At 46.0% G+C, this 16,291-nt stretch overlaps 6 protein-coding genes and 1 non-coding gene across 7 annotated transcripts; all 7 read left to right on the top strand.

Annotated features, from left to right (window-relative positions):
* Positions 1–17: 17 nt before the first annotated feature.
* On the top strand, positions 18–2,205 carry AGABI2DRAFT_123258 (hypothetical protein; the record flags this gene model as incomplete). The annotated part of the gene is made up of 2 exons (XM_006457324.1): positions 18–215; positions 652–2,205. The coding sequence occupies 2 exons, from the start codon at positions 18–20 to the stop codon at positions 2,203–2,205; spliced, it is 1,752 nt and encodes a 583-aa protein (XP_006457387.1).
* Positions 2,206–2,556: 351 nt separating this feature from the next.
* Positions 2,557–3,478, top strand: AGABI2DRAFT_196114 (hypothetical protein). Its single transcript, XM_006457323.1, has 5 exons — positions 2,557–2,774; positions 2,862–3,019; positions 3,073–3,153; positions 3,203–3,337; positions 3,391–3,478. The coding sequence occupies exons 1-5, from the start codon at positions 2,577–2,579 to the stop codon at positions 3,422–3,424; spliced, it is 606 nt and encodes a 201-aa protein (XP_006457386.1). The 5' UTR covers positions 2,557–2,576; the 3' UTR covers positions 3,425–3,478.
* Positions 3,479–4,123: 645 nt separating this feature from the next.
* On the top strand, positions 4,124–8,711 carry AGABI2DRAFT_212754 (hypothetical protein; the record flags this gene model as incomplete). Its single annotated transcript, XM_006457322.1, has 22 exons — positions 4,124–4,423; positions 4,479–4,500; positions 4,553–4,640; positions 4,706–4,808; positions 4,858–4,975; positions 5,024–5,070; positions 5,121–5,633; positions 5,832–6,055; positions 6,116–6,313; positions 6,372–6,516; positions 6,572–6,707; positions 6,804–7,034; positions 7,091–7,112; positions 7,176–7,275; positions 7,310–7,317; positions 7,339–7,483; positions 7,548–7,663; positions 7,715–7,931; positions 7,984–8,042; positions 8,095–8,225; positions 8,288–8,465; positions 8,519–8,711. 22 exons carry the CDS (start codon positions 4,124–4,126, stop codon positions 8,709–8,711), a joined length of 3,294 nt encoding a protein of 1,097 aa, XP_006457385.1.
* Positions 8,712–9,486: 775 nt separating this feature from the next.
* On the top strand, positions 9,487–10,884 carry AGABI2DRAFT_123254 (hypothetical protein; the record flags this gene model as incomplete). The annotated part of the gene is made up of 1 exon (XM_006457321.1): positions 9,487–10,884. One exon carries the CDS (start codon positions 9,487–9,489, stop codon positions 10,882–10,884), a length of 1,398 nt encoding a protein of 465 aa, XP_006457384.1.
* Positions 10,885–10,996: 112 nt separating this feature from the next.
* On the top strand, positions 10,997–11,070 carry AGABI2DRAFT_t158. The gene has a single exon. It is a non-coding gene; the product is annotated as a tRNA-Ile (tRNA).
* A 463-nt stretch (positions 11,071–11,533) lies between these two features.
* Positions 11,534–12,476, top strand: AGABI2DRAFT_79650 (hypothetical protein; the record flags this gene model as incomplete). The annotated part of the gene is made up of 3 exons (XM_006457320.1): positions 11,534–12,148; positions 12,205–12,310; positions 12,367–12,476. The coding sequence occupies 3 exons, from the start codon at positions 11,534–11,536 to the stop codon at positions 12,474–12,476; spliced, it is 831 nt and encodes a 276-aa protein (XP_006457383.1).
* Positions 12,477–13,741: 1,265 nt separating this feature from the next.
* On the top strand, positions 13,742–16,205 carry AGABI2DRAFT_79752 (hypothetical protein; the record flags this gene model as incomplete). Its single annotated transcript, XM_006457319.1, has 4 exons — positions 13,742–14,029; positions 14,187–14,613; positions 14,842–15,703; positions 15,752–16,205. The coding sequence occupies 4 exons, from the start codon at positions 13,742–13,744 to the stop codon at positions 16,203–16,205; spliced, it is 2,031 nt and encodes a 676-aa protein (XP_006457382.1).
* Between the last annotated feature and the right edge of the window lie 86 nt (positions 16,206–16,291).

Below are 16,291 nucleotides of genomic sequence, written 5' to 3'. Positions count from 1 at the left end.
CGGGGGAGAGGGTGTGGATGCCGAAGAAGGTGATGGTGGAGTTTAGGGTGGGGAGTGAGGAAGAGGGGGAGGATAAGGAGGTGAGGAGGAGGAGGGAGGAGGAGGTTGAGTATTGGGCGGAGAGGGAGAGGGTTTGGAGGGAGGGTGGGTTTAAGAGGTGGAAGGATGTGGAGGAGATATTTGTGGAGGAGCCGGAGGTTTTGAGGGAATGCACTGTGTATTATAATTTTTATTAGCTTGTTTAATTAGTGTATCGATGAACATGGTCAGAATGAGATGAAATATACTCTGTTGCCTAAACGGGAGTTCCAAACAGCGAAGCGACCCTGCATTCTTTGATTGATTGACTTTTTTTGATGTGATGTGGCGTCAACGCGTCAAACAGGGGGGAGGCATGGGAAGGACAGCTTTTAGGCTTTTTACCTTTATGTTTGTTTGACTACTGTTGACTCTCTTCAAACACTTTGCTCTCTCTGGTTTTCGCTCTCTCTCTCTCTCATCTTTTCCACATTCACTTACTCTCCTGCAACCCGAGTGTGACTGTTGCTCCACTTGTTCAGCGCTCGTACTGTTGCTATTATTACCCGTGGGTCTAGGAAGGGGGGAAACAGACATAGAACAGAAGGTGTTGATATGGGTTGTCACTGGCAGGAAGGGAGCGTGATTCTTCCCATCAGCTCCCCTGGCGTTTCTGCTGCTACTACTACGACCGCTATTGCTACGAAAGGAAAGATGAATGCGATTGTGGAAGCTGTGGCTTCGGGGATTTTGTTCTTCGTTCAGCCGGCTTATCCTCATCCAGTTCGTTATACTTGTTCGTATCCTGGACGTGGACGGACAAGTACGGAGGCTATGAAGGAGAAGAACGCGTCAAGGTTGCCACCGGAATTGTATTCCATCATCGCTTACCACCTGCACAGAACGACAACGTTACTCAACTCGTGTTCCCTCGTGTCATCAGCCTGGCTTGTCGCTTCTCGCAAATACACATTTCGGACTGTCAAGTTGACTTATACGAATGTGTTCGAGTTTTTAAAGTTGGTGGAGGATTCGAGGTGTAGTTTTAAATGCTGGGTGAGGAGGTTGGAGATGAGGGAAGGGGAATATGTTGTTGATCGGTGGATAAATGATGTTTTACCGAGATTGGTTCGGGGTGGTGGTGGGATGCAAAGTGTGGAAGTGTTGGAGGTGTACAACTTGACTTGGGCAGAGTTGAGTCCTGGAGCGGTGACTGCTTTGACGGAAGGGTTTGCGTTTCCTTCTGAGAGGGGGAAGATAACGACGACAATGAAGAGTTTGAGGGTGGGGACTTGTTATTGGGAATGTGTGCATGATTTCTTTGGGTTCGTGGGTTCGCCTTCGTTTGCGGGGTTGAGAACGTTGGTTTGTGATTCGGTGTTGTTGAATTGTGGGATGGGGTCCTGTCGATGTTTTGATGTCGAGGAAGATCTCGCGGGAATGGCAGTTTCTCGGAATGGTAACCCTAATGGTTCGCGGGAGTTCGCTGGGGTGAAGTTTCCTTCGGCGTTGGAGAATTTATACTTGGGATCACCAGAGGAGAAAATGCTGCGATGGTTGATAAAGGAGGATGCGGCATCCCGTCTCGAGAAATTGGGTCTAGTCGTCAGAGAAAGGATGTTAATGAACCTCATCGGTCAACTACTGGGAAGAGCGACCGAGGTCAAAGAGCTCGCTCTTGATTTTCCTGACGGTGCGTTGCGGTTCTACTCATCTCGGACTGGTCCTAATAACGGATCGTCAGGTTGTACTCTGTCTCTGGTGAATAATACTCACTTGAGGTCTCTCCGCGTATACGTGGACTTGTCATCTTTACATTCAAACAGTTCTCGTCATACCCTCTCATGGCTCCTGGACCTTATATCCTCCATAAATTCACCACATATTCACCTTCTTATCTTGCACTTGGATCTAACAGTGTTCTCGATCGAGGATTTCCGTTCCTTATGGCCTTGGCAAGATTTCATTAACGTGATAAACGGGTTGGAAAGTATGAGACGGGTTGTTTTTGTAGTCACGTACTGGCGTCGAAGTGTTTTTAATGCTTTGAAGGAGGTGATTCGAGATGTGGCGCTAGATGATTTCCATGCCATCGGGTGCATAGTCAAGGTTAGAGGTGTTAAGTATAGTTGTCCGGACCGACGGGATTCAGGCTCAGAGGTGTGGAAGAGTTGGATGGAGGAGTAATAAAAACGACGTATTTAATCTCTTTACAAACTAGTAATGCCTAATGTTATTTTTTCTTTCAGAGTTAGTATAATCATCATAGTCCGGCCTTTCGGGCAGCGGGAATGCATGCGCAGAGCTTTTAGTATGACACGGGATGCCGGCGCGTTCGTCAGATAAACGCTCCAACGAACATGCGCAAAAGACTGGTGGAGACCTAGAAAACCGTCGGGTACTGTAATACTTTAATCTAGCTACATAGATTGAGGTGATGAAGATAATAAAGTTCACTCATGAGGGGAAATTATGTCATTGTTTGACTAGGGCACGTATGCCAAATACTGTGCAAACTATTTTTGGAATTGCTGCTCTGTCCTACTTACGTCTACGCAATGGTCCTTGTTCTCGTCATTGGCGACCTTCACATACCCCACAGGATCCACGATCTTCCCCTCAAATTCAAGAAGCTTCTTGTACCTGGAAAAATACAGCAGATTTTGTGCACAGGCAACGTCTGTGATAAAGAGACTTTCGACTACCTGCGGACAATCTCCCCCGATGTTCATGTCGTGAAGGGAGTTTATGACGAGGTGCTTGTCATTTCATTTGTTATTCTTCGTACGAGGTGGCTTATTCAGCTCCTGTTCCTCCGTCTCGGCGTTGGACTTGCGCTCTAGGGCTCCAATTTTCCAATGTCTGCTACCATCGTCCATAATCCTCTCAAGATTGGAGTGATTCATGGTCACCAATGTATACCAACGGGTGACATTGATTCTTTGAGATCTATCGCCCGACAAATGGATGTCGATGTTCTGGTATCAGGCCATACTCATGTGTACGTGCTGCGTCATTGCGTCCCATCCTCTTCAGCTGCTGATTGCTTCTTAGCTTTCAAGCCACGGAGATGGACAACAGATTCTTTATCAACCCAGGCTCGGCTAGTGGGGCATGGTCGGGCTCCTTCAATGGGCAAGTCGTCTTCTACTCTTCACGTAGCATTGTTGATAATATTTCGCAGTGATCCTATACCGTCGTTCGCACTTCTTGATATCCAAGGTCCAATCGTCGTAACATACGTTTACCAGTTGATTGATGGCGAGGTGCGCGTAGAGAAGATAGAATGGAGGAAAGAACAAGAAAACCTCGCGCCAAAGTCCGCCACTCCACTACAAAGCTATGAAAACCTGGCTGTAAACAATACTATAGGAGCATCGTCAGGATGGTAGAATGTTCGTACTAATTGCATGTGTACGAGGGCCCCTGAGGAGTCGAGATTACCTCTAGCGCCGCGGGGGCAGGTAGGCGACCAGCACCGAGGGCTTCTATAAGATTTGACTTTTTGGAGCGACTTCATATTTCTTATATCAGTAGACCAGCACCTACAGATATACATTGTGTACGGTATGGGTTTCACCTCGCCACTACAATGCCCAAACTTCGAAAATTAATCAAGGCGACTCATGAGATCAGCATTTGGCGGGATATGTCATTTTTGTGCATACGATGAAAGACTTTACCCGGAACTCCCCAATTTTTTACAGTCTCCTGAAAATTACCCGGTGAAATTGGCACTCGATGCTTATGAGCTGCAGTGAAATACTGAGATAGCTTTGGAATTACGAAAAGTGATGATTCCGACGCACTTCAGGCAAAAAAACAAGCATAAGAGAAAACCCTCCATATCAATTATTGAACCTCTATCAAAGAATTAAGCGGGGAAGGATGCTACATGCAGGGACACCGCGACGATCAGTTTCCATGGCCCGCCCTACATTACACCCCAAAATGGAAGGACACAGGCCAAAGCGTACCCGGTGTGCCTGACATGGCGTAGTGGCTGAAATCACATGACGGGTGGAGTTGACTGAAATAACGCAGGATTTTCTCGCTTAATCCGCCTCAACTTTTCTCACTGTTGGCCACTGGGGGCTCTGCCAACATGCCTCTTTTCAAGAGCAAGAGTCCGGCGGCACCAGGAGCACGGATCAGCGAAAAGAACCGGCAACAAACGGTCGATGGTCAGGATCAATTTAGTACTGATACTACATCTTCCTCACGCTCGTCACATTCTTCGAGCGCCGGAGCTAAGCGATCTAAATCTCACTTGCCACAGAACTTGCAATGGATACCGAAAGCTTGGACTTGGTCAAATATCAAGGTCGTCATTCGATGTGCTGTAGTCGCTTGGGTTTCATCTCTGTTCCTCATCGTCCCAAGACTGGAACTTGTGTTGGGCCAGGTTCACTTTTTCCCTCAAGTTTTCTTTCTTTTCGTTGCTGATCTCAAAATTTCAGGCCAGCTTCGTGGTCCTCATAGGTGATTCCATTATCCTTCAAGAAAAAAAGCATCTCCTGATTGTCGTTGGCAGCTGCATTTTTGTCACCGCCAAATGATCCCTTTACGGCCGTCCTTGAACGCGAGCTTCTTATTTTATTATTTGTTACGCTGGCATGGGCGTACGTCACACTTGCCCTCATTTCCCATAGCCCCTGTTCACTCATTCATTGGCTTCCCGGAGCAGTTGGTCTTGCCTCGCTCTCTTTTTGGCAAATCTTGCCAGGACCAACACTGATTATAGCGCGACGGTCTTTCAAGCTGCGACTGGCCAATACATCCAAGCCGGAGTACGTTATCCACCTATTGTAGTTCATGTATCCGGCTAATACAACCTAGCCAACAGTCATCATTGCTGTCTTCCTCTTCTTTGGAAGTGCTTTCTTCCTGTATATCAAAGCGAGATTGGGCCCTGGACCTTATTTTTTTGCTTGCATCTTCGCCTGTATCTCAATTGGTACGCTTCCAACTCATCGTTATGAATCACAAGCTCATTTAATTATAGATACCTCGTTGACTTTTGGCGTCTTATATCCGTTCCCTTTCTATCGCGTAAGTTTGTGGTGTTTCTTATACATCAAATGACTCAAACGCCTTGCTAGATTGGTCAAACCATCGCAATTCCATTAGCGTTCCATTCCGCAATCTCCCTCCTGGGCTCGATCTTCATCTTTCCGTCGACCATTTCTGCCCAATTCACTTCCTTGCTTCAAGCGTTTCTGACACCACTTATCTCCTCCCTTGAACAGCATCGACAGCTCTTGGGAAGTAGTGTTGCATCAGAGGAATTCTCGGCGCTTGCGTCTTCCATCAAATCTTCCAACAACGCCGCAGAAGGAAGTTTACTCGGCCTCGCTGCAGCGTATCGCCTTCTTCGAATCGACATCATATGGGCTCGCTTTGCACCCACCGATTTTTGCGTATTACATAGTCTAGGAAGAAAATTATCCACGAGAGCGGACGGAATGACCCGGTACTTTGTCTTCGCTAATCCTCATATTGACAAATTTCCGGCTACTCCAATGCCATCTGGATACAATACCCCTGCACCTACAACTCCTCAACTATCACGAGCCCCTTCCATAGAACACCCTGAGGGTCGGCCTACACTACATGTTGAAGTTCAACCGCGGGAGGGAGATACCCATCGGATCGACCTCACTACCAACGAGGATAACAATACCACATTGGAAGGCACAAGCTCAAGATCTGTTCGGGCTATGGCGTCGTTTAGAACCGCATCGTCGAAGGGTCGTGAAGGAATTTCGATATCTTCTCCACCTTTAACTCCCACTACTACCTCACATCATCAGCATTCCGATCATCATCATCACCATCGCCACCGCACACACTCTCACACTCATCAGCATGGACCCCATCTTCACAGTGCCCTATTGCATTTATCACTTGGGAGAAAGAGAGAAGAGGGTATTGTAGGTATGTTTGAGAGCCAGAGATATATGAACCTCGAGGCCAAAATGCATGATCCATGCGCGGAACATTATACGCAACTCTTGACGGAGCTCTTACGAGAATGGTACAGTACTTCAATTTAATCCTTGCGATATGATTTTCACTTTTTTTTTTCGGATTGCAGTTGTGATGACCTTCTCGTTGCTGCCGGGGAAGGTTTGGCAGGTATTCGAGACTGGTTGGGAACGGTGAGGAAGGATAGATTCAAGTTATGGAGAAACACTGCAGATGAAGAGGCAGAGAGGCAGAATAAAATCGATGCAATTCAGGCATTGAGGCATCGTGTTGCGGCGGCACTGGAGGAATTCAGGTCTGATAAGAGGTGCGTTTCTGAATCCGAGGTTCTCTAACAATAAAGTCTAATAGGTATCTGTGAACAGGTTGAAGGTGTTGGAACCCTATAAGGCAGTATTTGAAAATCGGCAAGATCATTCAGACCAGGTCATGCCAAATCACCAGTACCTTTTCCACTGTTACGTTTATCAATTTCACCTGATGCAGTTCTCTGACGTTGTCGTGAACATGGTAAGTTCATTTCTCATCAATTTATGCTTATATCTCGACTCATCATTATGCTCAGCTTAATGAGGTTGTAAGGCTCGAAGTGGATAGGGAACGACTGAGACTGTGGACACCAATTGGACGCTTTTTGAAAAACTTAAAGTGGTCCAAGTACGATGTTTCGGGCGTCCACGATGATGACGACGATGATCCAGGTAAGTCTGTCTTTCTGGACTATGCCCGTTCCAAACCGACTCCGTTCTTTTTAATCGTCTGTTAAAGATCACTTACTCATTTCGCGCACATCGCAGACGTGATCCAGGGTGTCCAGCCAGCCATGGAGGAAGACCTCGGCCTTCCGCGCCAGCGTGACCCAGATGCACTTCCACCTCGGAACGTGTTTGAATGGGCAATGTCGGTTCTGTATTATGGTGCCGTAGGGTTGATGCATGGAAACGTATTGTTTGCGATCAAGGCAGGTTTGTTCACGATCGCCTTGAGTCTGCCCTTCTTTTTCAAGGGCTCGGCCTCATTTGCTTATCGTGCGTTTTTATCTCCTTGAGGATGAAATCTGATTTATGATATTGAAATCTTTTAGAGAATCGATTCGTCTGGGGATTGTGCGAAGTCTGATCTATTTTGTGAACAAAGAACATCGGCTAAAATGGTTGCTTCTTTTACAGGGTCATGGGACAATTGACGATCGCAAGGTTCAGAGGGGATACCATTTTCGGCCTCGTTGCTCGGATTATGAGTACATTCCTGGGAAGCGTCGTAGGAATGGTCTTATGGCAAGCATTACTTGTGGTGGAATCAGGCAAATCTGTAAAACTCATCTTAAAACAGGTATATATCGCGTGGTAATGCCGTCGCCAGTCCATATGGCCTGGCGGCTGTTTTCGGTGTTTGTTTTCCTTTCTTCTACTATGGAAGGCTCTATTGGCCGGGGCCTCCCATGACCAATGCAATATTCTTTGTTACAATAGTCCTCGTGCGTCGATATCCCCTTTTGAAAACGAAATGATCATTGTTATAGCTTTTTATGCGCACTACAGGTCGTTGGTTATTCTTACCAAGATGTTTACATTGTTCGCCCTGGATCACCTGGATCAGGTTTCGAAACCGCGTGGAGGCGGTTTGTATTGGTTACTGCTGGCGTTTTCGCCTCATTGCAAGTCGCTCCCTTGCATCTACAATACTCCAGCACTGATTATAATCCTAGTATCGTATCCTTCCTACCACCTGCAACGACTATTCGGCGATATCAGAGACGGTTGCTGTCAACGACCTCTGCCGAGTTGGGCTCGATATATTGCTCGATTGTTTCGTTTGCGAACGCCCCACAGGAGATTGAAGCTCAAGAAATTATCACTTGCCTTATAGCTATCCGGAGTAAACTCAAGAGATCTGCGGTGTTACGCCAGAATGTTATTTACGAGGTATTTTAAGCCTGATCTTTTGCCTTTATTTGACTGAAGAAACCTTTGTCAGTTTTCACTTCGTGGTCGATGGCCCGCGAGTCGATACCAGAAGATCATGGAACTCCAACTGTATGCAACCACATTTGGTTCTGCATTGCCAGACTCACGCCGACTCCAACAGTCAGGTCGCTTCATCATTGGCCCATCTATTAGCTGTTATAGATCGCCTCGAACCTGCTTGGACAAAGGCTTTGCTTAAACGGACACGTCTTACTGACCCCAACTTCCAGGGCGACGTGCTGGCTGTTATCTGTAAGCTATCGAGATCAGCAGAATGACGATTTTCTCGCTGATTCCTCCTCATTCACGCTCAGCGATGATAACATCTTCTCTCCGAACCGGAAGTCCCTTACCGCAAATTACGCCAGCACCCCTCGTCGACCGATTCGCACTCCGATATCATGGTTTGAATGTCATTCATCAACAGTCAGAAGTCGACTTCGGTCTTCCTCGGTCCCTCACAATGGAAACATTGCAAAATGAGCAATACCTGTATGTATCGTCCGCACCATTGTAAATAGTGGGAAAGATTGAACACTTTTTAGCATGTTTTGTGTTGGAGTTGCTACAACCTTCAATATCATGAAACGCTTGGATCGCTTGATGGTGGCCACCAAGGATATTGTTGGGGAACAGTACCATATATATGGTGTGGGGGCTATGTCATCCCCGATACTGGATCATTTGGAACTTGGTCATAAGACTGCTGTCCATTTTCGTCCACCGAAGGACGCGTAATTTATTTTGGGATTTCTGACTAGAACTCACGGTAATTCAACGTCAGGCGCTCAATATGTATAACGTATCTTGTAACGTATCTTTGTTTCAAAATGTACCCTGATTCTACCACGTGGTTTGCAGACAGAGCACCCCTGCTGCAGTGTAAATTAATGATACACTAGTTCCCATGCTATACTTCATTTGTATTACCTACAGGAGAAGGTCCGAAGCAGAGCCTTGGCCTTGGGTCATGTCTCATAGACATGAGGAAGAACAAAGGAGTGGTTGGTATAATGATGCCTCGAAGAACGAAAGCCGAGATGCTCGGTTATTGGCGTAATATAGTTTCGCCTTATTTTTGAGTGACAGGGACGCCATGTGTCGCTCGAGGCTTTTTCGTTACACTGTGGGCGATACTTCGCGAAAACACAATATCAAGGCCAGCTTTGAAACCGAAGCATGTAGTTCGTTTGGAAGGGTACCCAAGCTTGACCCAAGCGGTAAATGTGTGTGATGTGTAGTGTCAAACATTGTGATACACGGGACAAATAATATAAAGAGTCCGTGGTATCATACTTTTTTAAACTACGACTCTGTGCCCGTGCCCACAAGGTACATACAAATTTTGCCTCCGATGATTGACTAGCTCAGACGCGATTCTCAGTCATATTCCTGACGACAGATGCGAGAAGAGATACGGACATTGTAAGCCCGATATAATCTTGCGTACGTACACGATGGTTGATTTACTGAGGCTTGTCTAATCAAGTGGGGCAGTTTGAAAGGACCCACAATGCCTGTCCAGGACATCCCTGACGAGGTGGTCGGTATCATTCTGCGTTGGCATGCCAGCTCCTTTCCCCTTCAAAACTGGCTCGATTTCAAAACCATGTACAAGACCAGGAACGAGTTGTCCCTTATTTGTCAACGTTGGCACTATATCGTGAATTCCTCACCTCAACTTTGGTCCTACATGCAAGTCAACATTGACCAACAATCCCCCTCGATATTGCTTCTCCGCTCATGGGTCCGTAGGGCTGCTAGAATACCCATGAACATCCTCGTGTCCGGGGAGAGATATCCCTCCGATCAGACGCAGCCTTATATCATCCAAGCTTTAACCACTATCTTACTCTTTCGACCAGTCTGGGGTCAATTAATTCTCAATATTGGCGTTCCTCTCGACATCTATATGCCCAACATACCATTTGACCAAAGCAACCGAATTGAAGAAATCAAGCTCGTGATTGACCCTTACAATGCCGTTGGGATAGGCGTTCTCGTTGATAACGTCCTCCGGGATCCTTTCCTCCGCCGACTCACTCTATCGTTATCTCCCCTCAATAAATTATACAACTCGAGATATTGGATGGCTTTCACACGACTTACGGAGCTCACAATAGTGACTGTGGATATGTCTGCCTTACAGCTACTTTTGCTGCTTCATGCCTGCGCCGCTGTAACAAGATTCGACATTACTGCAGAAGCGGTGACGGAGAACGCTGCAGAGTTACAGAACGAGCAGCTTGTAACCAACCCTCACCTTCGTATCTTAAATATCGATTGCAATGGCCTTGGCTATGAAATATTCAACTATTTCAACTTTCCAAATCTCGAGGTACTTCATCATGGGGAATACTTCTCCGCCCTTCCTGAGGAACAGAGATTGTTCAAGCCTTTCGAGGATTGGTTCAAACGCTTAAACCATTCGCTACGCATCTTACGGCTGCGAAATATCAACATGAACTTACAACACGTCGACCTCTTCCAATCACCGGAATTGGAACGAATACCGATCGTCGAATTTCAGGTGATCAACCGGAATGATGAACCGTCGCCGTGTTTCGAGGATAGGATGGTTGGCGGGATTCATGTAATGAATATTCCGCACTTGAACGATCCCGACCTGATGACAATCGGGTGGATTATTCCTGGGGCTTATGCCCAAACGGATGATTCCGACTTTCTGGCGTGGGGGCCAGAGATCTACCTTTTGGCGGTTTTCGGAAGAATGATGTGGGTCGCTGCAGCAGAGTTGGGGCAGCTGAATAGGGCAGCAAGTACTTGGGGTATAGAAGTCATCTTTAATGCTTTCAAAAACGTGACTGAAGGGAGGGTTGATATGGAAATTAGGAAAGCTCAGGAAGCTACCGCAACGAGATCGCAAAGGAACATGTGGGGACCACCGTAGGTAAGCTTTATCTAGATATATACTTATGTAGATTAATTGTATGACTTTAATGATTGCTGCTTGAACCACTGATCCTGGGAACTTACCATAAGACCACAATTTGTGATATGCAGGCCGACTAGCTCAGTTGGTTAGAGCGTCGTGCTAATAACGCGAAGGTCTTGGGTTCGATCCCCACGTTGGCCATTATCTGGTCCCCCTGCGTTTTCGGGGGAGATATCTTTATGCCAACTTGAAGCATTTGAATGTCGTGTCGGAAGGGCTTTACCGGCACGGGCAACAGGCGACTTTGTAACACAGCCAGTGCCGGCACCTATGAGCGGGAAGCATTACGCTTGGGATGATAACGCTTGGTGTTATGAGAAGATTTTCGGTGAATAGTGTTAGGCAAGGGAGTAATATAATCTCACCGAATCATTTTGCTAGTCGCTTGCAGCATCAAACTTTTGGTATAGTCCATCCATATCACAGTTATCGAGGCATTATAGGACAGCTGAGAGCCAATCTGACGCTTCAATGATGTAGTTATAATTAAGAACTCACAGCAAGGTTGAAACGGATATCGGCGCCATTTGTGATCGTGGGAATGTTATCGCGGGTTACTGCGCAGTCTCAGGTAAGACTTCGTTACACTTCCACGACGACGCCGATGTCGGCCACTTCCTCGCCGTCGCTGCCAGTGGCGGCGGATTCATCTTTTTTAGAGACGATAGTTCAATCTATACTTCTTATTCTTTTCTCTGAAATTGGTGACAAGACGTTCCTCATATCTGCTTTATTGGCTATGCGCCATCCTCGTCTCTTTGTCTTCTCTGGCGCCATTGCCTCCCTACTGCTCATGTCAGCGCTCTCTGCATTACTCGGGCACATATTACCCACGCTTATACCACGGACATGGACACAAATGGCAGCGGCCATGTTATTCTTGATATTTGGACTCAAAATGGCTGACGAAGCAAGAAGGATGAAAGGAAATGCTGGTAGCGAAAAGATGCGCGAGGAGATGAGAGAAGCAGAGGAGGAAATTGCCGAGGATAACGGCGAAGATGTGCCGATGGAAGTTCTTGAGGAGGGAAAGGGAGAAATCTTTTCTTCATCTCCGTCGCCCCCTAAGTCTGCAAAAAAATCAGCTTGGATTGAAGGTGCCAGGAACTTCTCGAGCATGGTTTTCGGGCCTGTCTTCGTTCAAGCTTTCGTTTTGACATTTCTAGGAGAATGGGGAGACCGAAGTCAGATCGCCACAATTGCGCTGGGCGCTTCTCATGTGAGTGTCAACATGCGCTTCTTTGCTTCTACCTCTTTTGATCGCCATGTGCCTAGAATGTATATCTAGTTACTTTGGGTACAATTATTGGACATTCTTTCTGTACCGCATTGGCTGTCATCGGAGGCCGTTTTATCTCCAACAAAATATCTGTTAGACACGGTATGTCAGATTTATTTATGCCTATGCCGACCACTCTCTTAATACTTCTTCCCTAGTCACCAGCTGCGGCGCTATCCTATTCATCCTGTTCAGTGTAATATACTTCTACGAGGCTTGTGTGGAGTGGGGGAGTGTGGAGGTTCCACTCGGCCTGAACGTCACCTGATTTTTTAATCATCGGCATTCTGTTTCTTATAGGCGATTCGCATTTGTGAATCGATCTTATTTATTTATTTTGGACATTAAGATGGGTTAAGATGAGATTATACATGTCGTCCTTTAGATTTTCTATCCCCTATCTTCACGTAGAGTGCGTCAAGGTTAATCTAAATTTCGGGCTACCTCCTGGTAGAACGAAGCATAGCGATCGCGAAGTGCCTACCTCCTCCCCAACATATGTATTCATAGAAGTGGCGAGGCAATTCACTCCAATGACTAAAACAGAAATGTAACACAAACGTGCAGCGGGCTAGAATGGGGTCCCGGAGCAGTGATGTTAAGAACTTGTGTTCGTGTTACATACTTCTTATCGGGGGACTATTAATTGCGTGTTAGAAATGTGGAATACATCTGTACACAGGCATGCGGGCTCATGCGGGCAACCAAACTCGGTGCTGTGAGTTAGTCAACACATGTGAAAGAACTTGAAAGGCAGCTGCTTACAGGCTTTTTCCAAGCTGCATCTGGCTTGTCATGCATCCGCTTAACATTGGAATATGGAAGACTACTTTCCTACTCGACTTTGATACGAAAATACGTAATGTAGTTGTCGATGATGCACAACGAATGCCTCATCGGCGTGCAGTCTAACTCAGTACATATTGCCGCATGGTAACAGGAGAATACATGCCAGTATTCAGGCTCCTTCCCAGACCCTCGTGAGCGAGGAATAAACAAAGGCAAACAGTTATAAGGAAGACCTCGCTCTGCGAGGGGCTGGCACAGAATGTTGTTCCCACGCCTGCACCTCCCAAATCAGGACAATGACTAATCCAATTATTCGGTTATCCCGAGTGACGCGAGAGGAGTAAGTTGTGACAGTGCCGATTTGGTGCTACGGCTTAGAAAATCCCTCAACTATATCAACACTTGTTAGAGCCATTTTAATGTAACCTTGAGTATCTACTACGAGACTACAACATGGTTTTGTGAGGGCCAAAGCATGGAACCCCCGCATCTCTTCCCTCTAGCTCGCAGAGTAGTTGAGAGAACAAGAACCCCTCCGATATGACAATTTTATCAACCGCTGCTTTTATTATTCAAGAACTTGAAGAGGCGCATATTTCATTTGTCGAATGCCTGACAGTCATATTGACAAATCCTTCAATGCAAACCTCAACCACAGCACGACAGTTGATTTCGGATATTCCAGAGGTCCTTGATCTTTTTAAATTGAACAAAAATACAGACAATGCTACTCGGACATGGATGATGGAGGGTGCTAGCAGCGTGTTTTTGAAAGAGGTTCAGTCGTTGACCAGAAGCGAAGCTGGATATCATTTTACAGCAGAGAAATCCTCGGTAGAAAAAATACAGGAGTGCGACATCGAGCACTTGGGAGCCAATATGGAGAAATACGCCCCCAGTATTTGGACTCTACTTCGAAAACTCCTCCAAGCAGATCCAGATGTACTGCGCCATAGGAAACTCACCCAGAAAAGGAAAGCGACAAAGGCATTGCAAATGAGAGAAGCAATCATAGAGCCTGAAGCTACTATAGTGGATGAGGAAGAGAAGTCAGACGATGATGATTTGTTGGACAATAATGATTCCGGGTTGTTTGCAAGGGGCGACGCACCTGATAATGTTGGTAATCTCCTCGAGGAGAGGGATAAAAAGCTTGCTCGTATTGTGAGTCCCATGTTTATTTCTTAAGCAGTCCACTCATACTGTAATCGTGAAGAAACAAATAGTCTGCTTGAGCATCATGATGCAGAACACGAACCGAAAATGCAATGCACTCCAGTCACTGGTTGGATTATTTCTTCAGGCCTGTGGGGCCCCCGAGGCTGTCGTCAGACTTTTATCCCATCTCGGTGTTTCCATTGCACCAAGCACTATCAACAACGCCATCAAGAGTCTTTCAATCAGGTCCGAAGATCAAATACGTACTACTGCAGCCACATTTACCACCGCATATGCCTACGATAATCTTGACATAAATCTCAAACACCATATGCCAACACTCGAGAACTCACATGAAAGTTCCATCGTTCATTTAACATCCTCAGCCATGTTCCCACTTAATCATGGGGTACATTTATCAGATCTCGAGTGCTCAGACCGTCTTCATGAGATTTTCTGTAATCCGGAGCCAATTTCATGGGAACAGCTGGAGAATCACTTCAATAAATTAGAGGAGGAAGCAGAAGAAAACCACATACACGAGAGATACAGCTGGGATAACTATGCTCATTATCGGATTTGCGCAGATCTTGTCGAGCATGGACCGGAATATTTTCAGAGGTTCAAAGGGAATCTGAAACCTCCAAAAGATGTAGAGCGTATTCCTATCATTGAAACAACCCAAGTTCCGATGGGAGCCATTCCAATCGGTCCCAGCACACCTGCACAGAATGCTCAAGTTCTAGAAAACATTTTTAATCAAGCGAATATTGGAGACACAAATGACGTACTGCAGTCAGAACAGAACTCCGAGTTGGGAATGCCAAAAACCATCGGAAATACGGCAATAATAATTTTTGGAGACCTTTTAACCGGTCAACATATACGGAGCCTCATGCAGCAGCGTGCGGAAGAGCGTTCCCCATTCCGCCGTTTCCAATTCATGGTGTATGTGATTGGCCTTTTTCATTTCAAAATGGCCTGCACAGATGCGTTATGGAAACAATTCATTGCACCAGCAAAGGCGAAAAAGGGCCCAAACACACTACTCAGCTTTATCTCGTGCCTGCGGAAAAATGACGCTAAAAGGCTCAAGGCAAAAGCAGATTTCCGTTCAATGCACGAGGTTGTTCAACATTGTGGGATTGTCGGGCGCCTGGATTTGTGGCGAATAATGATTAAGAAGTCTACAAAAGGTTCATGCCAAACGGTGGAGGAATGGGCGACAAAGGAGCCTACCTGGGATGAAATCTACCACTTATCACGCGAACTCGCTGCTGAACATGTTGCTCCTCCAGATATGGACGAGTTGCGCAATCAAAGAACTGAAAATCGAGATCCAATAAAAGAAAATATGATGCTGATGCATCGCCAGTTTCTTTTATATGAAGAGACAACTTACGCAATGAATATTGGTGATATCGGCCACCTCGAAGCAACATTCCTTTCATGGATACATATTTTCACAGGCTGCGGGAAGCATAAATATGCAGCTGAATTGAAACGGTATATTGAAAACATACATTTTCGTTATCCAAAAGGACTGAGGTACGTGCCAAATTCTGTTCCTGTTTCAATTATCCTAAGCCATATTAGTCGCGCTATTAGAATGAACATACTTTGCAATCCCACTGGACGAAGCAACGGTTTCCGTGGAATTGATTGGGTCATTGAATTGAATAACCTATATATCAAAAGGATACATGGGGGACAGTTTTCAAATCGAACCGTTGATCGAATGATCATAGAGTCACCATTAATCGAGACATACAAGAATATTCGCCAACAATTCGAAAATATGTTTTGTCTTGATCACAAAACAACCCGACACTCACCTGCAGACATGAAAGCAACTTTTGAAAAATTGGCAGAATACATGCGAAAGGAACAAAGTAATGAATTTGTGACGGGACGGACAGCCGAATATGAAGTACAGGATGTAATGGCTGTCGGAATGCAAAAGATGAAAGACAAGGACACCGTTTTAGATGCCGAAGAAAGTGCTGATCTCGAAATTGAAGTCGATGATGATGGAAGTCTTGATTTATGATGATGCCCACCATAAGTTGTTGCTGAGCAAGTGAAGATAAGGATTGGTAGACGATGATGGCAGGCATGATGTGGAGCTTATAGCAG

Source organism: Agaricus bisporus (genome assembly GCF_000300575.1).
Source record: "Agaricus bisporus var. bisporus H97 unplaced genomic scaffold AGABI2scaffold_17, whole genome shotgun sequence".
Classification (NCBI taxonomy): domain Eukaryota; kingdom Fungi; phylum Basidiomycota; class Agaricomycetes; order Agaricales; family Agaricaceae; genus Agaricus; species Agaricus bisporus.
This window is presented reverse-complemented; position numbering and strand designations above follow the sequence as displayed.

Bases quoted from the DNA above. Each gene is read 5' to 3' on its own strand.
- AGABI2DRAFT_196114 (XM_006457323.1), top strand. From the start codon at position 2,577: ATGGTCCTTGTTCTCGTCATTGGCGACCTTCACATACCCCACAGGATC. The intron at 3,154-3,202 runs GCAAGTCGTCTT...AATATTTCGCAG, and splicing joins TGGTCGGGCTCCTTCAATGG to TGATCCTATACCGTCGTTCG. The intron at 3,338-3,390 runs GTCCGCCACTCC...ACAATACTATAG, and splicing joins CAAGAAAACCTCGCGCCAAA to GAGCATCGTCAGGATGGTAG.